Below are 8,374 nucleotides of genomic sequence, written 5' to 3'. Positions count from 1 at the left end.
ACTCCCACGGCTCATGGCACTGAGGGGAAGGTATGATTCCCCCCCCCCCCCCCCCCCCCGCACACGTCTCAGGTCCCAGAAGATTGCCAGGTCATTCAGAACATGCAGCGCGTCTCGCGCACCCATCTGTCAAGCCGCAAGCCGTCACAGCTGGGTGTTTACACTTGCAATGCAAGCGCCGCAGGGAGGAGAGAAGCAAGGCTTCAGGCAGCCGCATTGCTGGACCGCGGGACAGGCAAATGTCTCTTTAGTAAATGTCAACAGCTACACTTTTTGTAGCAGCTGACTTTCAATAAACGCAGAAATGGGTGGAATGCTGCTTTAGCTGAAAAAAATGAATAAAAAATAAATAGAAAAAGGGAATTTAGAGGAGACAGAGCAATAGAAGGGACTTTTCTTTAGTTAAAGCAAAGTCCCCTCTATTGCTCTCAGTCTCCTCTAAATTCCTCTTTTTTTTTAGCTGCTGCGATCCAGCTTTCTGTTAGAGGGCCTGTGTGTGTTCTTCATGGTCCCACTGTATGTGGGGAAGAACCCACTCTCTTTTGTTTACTCCCAAAATGAACTAGAAACAATGCTTAATGGATTATAGAATTTGCAGTGTGCATTGAGCAGTGCATGTGACCAAAACTAACGTGCATTGATCATTCCCAATAAACGGACGTGGGGGGTGAGGAAGGAGATGTATGGGAGCTCACAGAGGAGACTGCATACATGCGTACGGCCAACAGGAAGGTTAATGAAAAATAGAATACAGTGCCATTAGGTAGGGGATGTTTATGGGTTGTTTTTGGAAAATAAGCATATTTGTTTAGTGCCATTTTAATTTTCTTTGATACTTGCTTGAGAAAGATTTTGACAAAGTATAAATACATTAAAATAAAAATAAGCCTTATGGCATGTACAAAAATATATATTTTTTATTATGTCACAATAGAACGTTTTTAACTGGCACACTAAATAAATGTTGCCCAAATATATATAAAAAAAAAAACACAGACAGTTTCGACATTTCTCCTTTGTTCAAAATTTAATAAAGAGATTATCCATTTATAAATGTAAAAAAAAGGCATATTTTCCTCAGGACTGTAATAATTACAGTATATCATTTTCCAGCCAGATATATGCAGCACAGTTACTTGCTATGCATTAGGTTTTGTTCATACAAATGATTATGAATGAACAGCACTCTCCTGCCACAGGCATCACAGGTATCACAGGTATATGTGAATAGTTGTGACCAGGAAGCCTGCACAAATGAAGGACAGACTATCAGCGGCCGCATGGAGCGGGTTACCTAGGGTTAGGGACAGATGATCGGTCCTGGATAAAGATTGTGTCCAGGGCCAATTACTAAGAGGAAATGAAACTACGTACAGTCTATAAAAGAAAAGTATATATGGTATATGTGAAATAGATTTTCTACCTTTGCAGCCAAATCTGCCAGCACAAAGGGTTGATTCTGGTAAACGTACCTATCCAGCCTCCTTCTTAACATTCCATAGAAGGGAAAACCTATCTAGATTTAATATAATTTTTTTTTGTATTTGAAAAAAAAATTTTTTTTATTATATTTTTCTAAAAGTTACAACACTATGTAGGGTTATCCAAATTTGGCTGCAAAAGTGGAAACTTTAACCATCCTATGTCTTAACATTTTGTAGTTGCAGATCTCCAGCCAGTCTCTGACACTTCTGGGCATGTCAGATACTTGCTCGCCTGTCGCTTACAGTGATTATGGCCATCACCTATGTAATAACAGGACACTGACCGCCAGTAAGGAAAGTTTACATCTTCTATTACAGGCTGGGTTTAGTTTCATTTTACTTCCATTAGTTACAGGTTTTCTTTACCATTCTAGGAAGTAGCACATGTAGTAAGTGCAGCTCTCCTATATGGAGGAGTCACATATAAACAGGGGAAAGAGAAATGGTGTTGGACAACCATTTTAATACTCAAATCATTTAATGAAATCATCATTGTGATTTGAAAAAAACTTCCATTATTTTAGTGTAAGCAATAGAAAGACACCGGTGTCTCCTGGCATGCCAATGTGGCATTCAATTGTTTGCCTCACAATAAATTACAACCAAGGAATAGATTGCAATGTTACAATCATTATTAATGAACATATCTACATATGTTATATACTTCACTTTTCAGAGGTAATAAAGTGCATTATGTATAAATAGGACAGTATTATCATGATTTAACAAAACTGTATTCAGACATTTAGAAACCTAAATTTATCATCTAAATTTATTTAGCCAACATATCCTAGAGAAGCGCCTTTATGGTAGTGTGTTCATTCCACTGTTCCATCTACAAAAAGGGCATCAAAGACCTTCTCTACATATTGGCGCACACACTGGGGGTTATTTACTAAAACTGCATTGTGTGAAATCTGGTGCAGCTCTGCACAAAAACCAATCCACTTCCAGGTTTTAATTGTCAAAGCTTAAATGTGATTGTAAAGCTTTGTTATTTAAAAAAAAAAAAAAATAACATGTTATACTTCCCTCCTCTGTGCAAGGGTTTTGCACAGAGTGGCCCCGATCCCCTTCTTCTCGAGTGCTGCCATGGAGAGCCACTTTCCATGAAAGCACTCGTGTGGGCATGCTCCCGAGTCCTGCAACTGCGCCCATTGACAAGGACTGCAGGACTCGGACCCCCCGTCATTGGATTTGATTGAGAGCAGCGAGAGCGGCTGGAGCTGCTGTGCTCATCCCGTCGCTGGAACGATCAGGTTTAGGTAAGAAAAGTGGGTGGTCTGGTGGGCAGTTGCAGCACAAAAGGTTTTTCACCTTCATGCGTAGAATGCACAAAGGTGAAAAACCTCAAGGGTTTACAACTCCTTTCATTTAACAACCTGAAGTTAGAAGATGATTGGCTACCGTATGCAGCTGCACCAGATTCTGACTGCACCAGTTTTAGTAAATTTACCCCACTGATGGTTTGAGTAACCAGTAAATGCCAGCTGACTCTAGCTTCTTCTAGGGAATTTCTTCATCCAAGTATCAAACTCATCTGATGAGGTCATTGTGTAAAAGTGACAAAAAAAATTAAAATAAAAAAATGTATTTAAGTTTACATTAAAATTCTTGATTTGAATACTTTAAGGTTTGTTTTGGTCAGGAGAGGAATTATTACTATTTTCTTTGTTCCCACAATCTGCCGTCCTCTCCAAAAAGTATTCGCTTTGTATGTCAACAAAATGGCTCCAATGCATGCTCAGCATTCTTCCAGTTGTAGAAGTTATTTTTGTACCATGCAACTGTGAAAAAGAAAAAAGGAAACAGTATATCAATTTTATTGTGGTTATATTAGCTTTTCAGCACATTTTATACCAGAACATGTGTCAGGTCAAAATTAAGGGAAACCTGTCCTGAAATAAATATGTAAGCCACCATTGCTCAGCACCTATTGAATGTAGTAGACTGGTTACCACTTCTAGGCTGCATTCACACCTGAATGTTTTCAGCTCATAAAATGCTTGTAAAAACGCCTTAAGTACGCCCAACAAGCAAAATCCCATTCTTTTGGCACCTGTTCACATCTCAGCGTTTTGTCACCTGAAGCAAAACGCCCGAAAAACACCCTAAGCTCAAAAAGGAACATGAGCTTCTTTGGGGCAGATTACAGGCGTTTTTCTGCCTTTTACATTGGTGACCTGAACAAAATTGTGATAAAAACATGGTTAAAAAAAAAAAAAAAACGTGCAACTATGAAATGCTCAGGTGTGAATGCAGCCTTATACCTTGAGATGCTGAGCCAGATTGGACTTTAGTGTGACTTTTCTTATCTACGCATTTATTCCAGGATTAGATTCTTTGAAAGGACTGACCTAACTGGATCAGCATACAGCCAGGCAACTAGCATTTATAGAAGGAGGTTAGAAACAGTAACCCCTGTATTGGTCTCATATAAGGGTTACTGAAAAAAAAACTTATATTGAAAATATCAGTGTGTGAAAATACAATCCTATTTGTTTTTTTTTTTTATTAAAACTTTTATGAAACAAGAATAGGATAAAAAAAAAAAAAAAAAAGTCATGGCAGTAAGGTCTTGTTCATGTTCATGTCCTGTCCTGTTCATACTGGCATTAAAAGCAGGAGTTCGTGGTGCGTTTTCAACTCTCCTCAAACTCCTAATAAAGTGACCTGCAATTGCCAATATGGACAGCACGCAGTGCTGTTCACATTATCAAAAATGTGAAGCATTTGCATCGTATTGCTGCGTTTCAAAAACGAAGCTTTGTGTGGAGTTGGAAAAAGTTGAAGCATCTCAACACCTTCTACTCAGTTCTATGGTAAGGCACCATGAGTCAGTACATATTTAAATCAGGTTTGTGGAACGTTATGCCTTTTATGTGCATTAAACATTCATAAGGTATTTAGAGAACATTTTTAAAGGGCTTTTAATGCACATTAAACATGCATCAAACTCAACGAACAACTCACAATAATGCTTTAGGCGCATTTGTTAAGCATCAGTATTTTGAGCAAGTATGAACCAGTGAATAGCTGATTTAGACAGATAGATATATTACACACAAATACTATACCTATATACACACACACACACACACACACACACACACACTACTACTGCTACAAGGCAGGTCTTGGGTAGGTGACTAGGCTCAGCTAAGGACAGTCTGCCTGGGTTTAACCAACCAGGTCACCGAGTGCGGGGACGAGAGAAAACGGGAAAAGGAAAGAACTGTAACTGTTCACAGAGATTTAAATGTTGATATTTTTGTTCTGCATGGATACTGTGAGGTTGGCTTCTTAAGCTTTTATTAAGTTTCCAGTGAAGAAACTTCCCCTAGGTAGGTGGAATCTCCAGACCTTCTACAAGTCTAAGTGTCCACGTGTAAATGACTTACAAGCAGGTGGCCCCTAAAAACAGTAGGAAGGTTGTAATTTCTCTGAAAGAGTGATTTTTTTTTTTTCAGATGGGAGTTGTTTAAAAGCAGAGTTCCACCCAAAAATTCCACCTTAAAAACCTTTAAGTAAAGGTGACCCACTGACATACCATATTTGGCATGTCATTTTTTTTGGGGGGGGGGGGGTTGGTGGGGCAGAAACCCTCTTTTTTTAGAGGTTTCCAGTTCCCATTTCCTTCTGGGGCACCGCGGTGACGGAAGTTCATCTCTCCCCCCTCCCTCTCGGCAATCATCTGCGACACGTCACAGGCCCCAGATTATTGCCCAGCCAGTCACAGCGTGCAGCCACAGCTGGGTGCCCACAGCGATGATGCCAGAGCCGCAAAGACAGAGGGGTGAGACGAGCGGGGCTTCGTTCCCCCGCATTTGCTGGACCCTGGGACAGGTAAGTGTCTGATTATTAAAAATCGGCCGCTGCAGTATTTGTAGCTGCTGACTTTTAATTTAATTTATTTATTTTTTGTCAAAAAGTAAAGTAAAAAAAGTTCTTCATGGGGATAATCTTTTAAAACATCATTTAGACATTACCCAAATCTGGCTAGCTAAAATCAGGTTATTTAAATAGAGTAAAACTAAAGAACATACCTGTGCGCTCAATGCCTTCTTTCCAATGTACTTTAGGCCTCCACCCTAAACTGTGCATTTTTTCTGAATTCATTGCATATCGAAGGTCATTAACCGGCCTGCAAAAAGAAGAATCTAGTTTACCCGATATCTAAATTTAAAACTAGCATATGAATAGAACAAAATGAAAAAATGTCCACAATTAAAAAGGAGGAGAAGTATAGCCAAAGCTATTTTGGCTATAATTCTCCTGTAGCTTACAGGAGTGCAGTTCATTCTGCACTCCTGTCACCCATTTCCAGCTGACAGTGGGCTAAAGCCTGCTCTCACCTGATCTCAATTACCCGGTCCATGCTCTGAAAAGATCTGGACCAGGGTTTCTCAACCAGGGTTCCATGGAAATCTAGGATTCCTCCAGAGGTTGCTAGGGGTTCCTCGAGCAATGAGCAAATCCTGCCTCTCAGATAAGTTCCCATTGACACCATGCATCTTTTTAGCTGTTATCTGTAAGAGGGTAATTCTTCCCAATGATCACAAGTGTAAGGAGCATTCTTCCCTCTGACCATCACACTAATGTATCGTGAGCTGTAGATACAGCAATTTTCAGCAGGAGTTCCTAGACCAGAAAGTTATTTCAAGGGTTCCTACAGGTTGAAAAGGTTGAGAAAGGCTAATCTAGACCATAGGGTCAGGATCCACCCAGATGCCTGGACTGGCACCTGGCTCAGCAATACACTGAAAGCCTGAGCCAGGTGAGCCCTGGAGGGGCAGAGCAGAGAGCCGCTGACTGACAGTCACTGATCTCTGGTTAGAGTGGAGGGAGAGAACTGAGCAATCAGTGGTGTATGGTCGCTCAGTTCTCACTGCAGAGCCGGCGGGGAACAGATGCAGCATCAGAGCGATACTGCATTCACCTAGGGGAGTATAAAGGTTTGTTCTTCCTATACTTCTCTTTTTAACCAATAGCAGTTAAAAGCACATTACCTGTCATTCACATAATCCATCCAGTATTCGGTTTCTGTTTCTGAAGATGTATGTTGAATCTTGAAAAGGCAAAAAACAAAAACACACTATATCAGATGATCATATGTGACCAATGTACTCTGTAAACCTCTTCTTCAGTACTAAATTTCCCCACCATCACTCACAAGGCAATATTCCTGCACATACAGAGGTTTTCTGCCCTTGAAATATTGAATATTTTAGTCAGCACGTCATTAGCAATAAGTAACTATCGCCTACTCAAAAGTGTTGTAATGTGGTTTACTCATACATGGCAAGAGATCATAATGAAATTCATGGATCTTCGGTGAAGCTCATAATACATATTCCCAGTAAAGAAAAATGCAGCTTCAGGCATTTCAAAGAAAAAAATAAAAGAAAGAAAGAAAAAAGGAAGAACCGTTTACTTGCTGTTCTTTTCTATGGAAACCCCCTTCTAGAGGAAAAAATTAAATATAGAATATACACGGGCATGAAAAAAAAAAAAAAAACAGGGGCGAAAGCATAGGATTTATAAACTCTCACATAAAATAATAATTTATAAAAAAATTTAGCTTTAGGGAAGAACCTGTGTAAAACCTAGAACTCCATTATGCCATTTCTGTTAAAATATAAGATATAGTTTTAACTTGATCACGAAACTTTTAATTTTCACTTTAAAAACTTTCCAGAATAATTTTTTGCAGATTTGGGCAATTTGTGAGGTCCTGTGAACATCCTACACCTGGAATCTTCTCAAGGACACAGTGGACTTGAACACAGTCAGTTACCTGCTTGCTGGTTGCCTAGCTGTGTCACACATATAGCAACTGTGTAGAAAAATCACAATTCCTCATCTCCATATTTGTTGTAAGTCAATAAATCAAAGTATTGAAAACAGCATAACAGGTTTTCTTTAAAGAAATCCCATCCTTCTTTTCTTGTACATTACAGCCCTCTCCTTACCTGCGAGAGTCTAATCAGTGGTTAACGAGTTCCTCCACTCCTCCCTTCACCTACATAACCCTTTATGTAGCTGCTAAGGGAGGAGAGAAGGGGAATGCTATAGTGTCACTTTTTTTTTTATATATTTATATTTATAAATTCACTTTTTTTTGGAACAGTTGGAAAAGGAAAGGCAAAGATTATGGTCAAACAGGGTTTCAAAAGAGGAAGCCCAGAACATCTGTCTAAGGTTTATAAAAATATATCTGATCAAGCAGAAAAAGAAAAAACACAAGAACAGTTATATGAATAAAATATAGAACAAAAAAAAAAAAAAGTAATAACTTGACTTGCCATTTGGATTAATTCTCTAGCAAGCTGTGATACAGATATTTCAAAACTTGAACCAATGTTGTAAATTTCTCCAGCCTTCCCAACCTTTAGGATTGTCAGCAATGCATCTACAACATCAGAGGCATACAGAAAACTCCTGGTCTGTCTCCCACTTCCATGGATGCAGCTTAAAAAGAGGAAAATATTTAGATTGTTTCTAGAATCTTTCAAATGGCCACATGGTTATAATGCATCTAATATAGAGCTGAGTAAAGCAGAACTAAAGTCTCCTATCCTTTCTAGCCAAGGAAGCTACAATCTAAGCCTCTATTTGACCTGCAGTTGTCATGGTGGTGCACAAGTGATCAGCTATGACACCAGCCATTTGGGGGCTGACATAAGCACACCAGCAACTGTGACAGTTATCATTTAAGGCATGAAAATAACTGTTTTTGGAAACCAATGAATCATTGGGTTTAGCTCCACGTTAATGTCCCTACAGATTATAAGGAGAGGGAAAACCCTCCAACTGGGACATCTATTCCTATAGCAACTCTCTAATAGGGAAATTTAGAGTAGGGGCTCTTAACCTGTGTTCCATGGATG

General features: G+C 39.3%; 1 protein-coding gene across 1 annotated transcript in view; it reads right to left on the bottom strand.

Moving 5' to 3' along the window:
* Positions 1-1,000: 1,000 nt before the first annotated feature.
* The window catches only part of TGDS (TDP-glucose 4,6-dehydratase), a 39,677-nt gene continuing 32,303 nt past the window's right edge, over positions 1,001-8,374 (bottom strand). The window contains exons 9-12 of the mRNA XM_077483044.1: positions 7,790-7,955; positions 6,494-6,552; positions 5,531-5,628; positions 1,001-3,271 (exon numbers count right to left, since the gene is read on the bottom strand). Coding sequence (XP_077339170.1) covers positions 3,204-3,271; positions 5,531-5,628; positions 6,494-6,552; positions 7,790-7,955 — 391 coding nt within the window. The 3' untranslated portion in view covers positions 1,001-3,203. The remainder of the gene's footprint in view (positions 3,272-5,530; positions 5,629-6,493; positions 6,553-7,789; positions 7,956-8,374) is intronic.

Source organism: Lithobates pipiens, unplaced genomic scaffold (genome assembly GCF_037356315.1).
Source record: "Lithobates pipiens isolate NorthernLeopardFrog02 unplaced genomic scaffold, aLitPip1_a1.2 Scaffold_16, whole genome shotgun sequence".
NCBI classification, from domain to species: Eukaryota; Metazoa; Chordata; class Amphibia; order Anura; family Ranidae; genus Lithobates; species Lithobates pipiens.
This window is presented reverse-complemented; position numbering and strand designations above follow the sequence as displayed.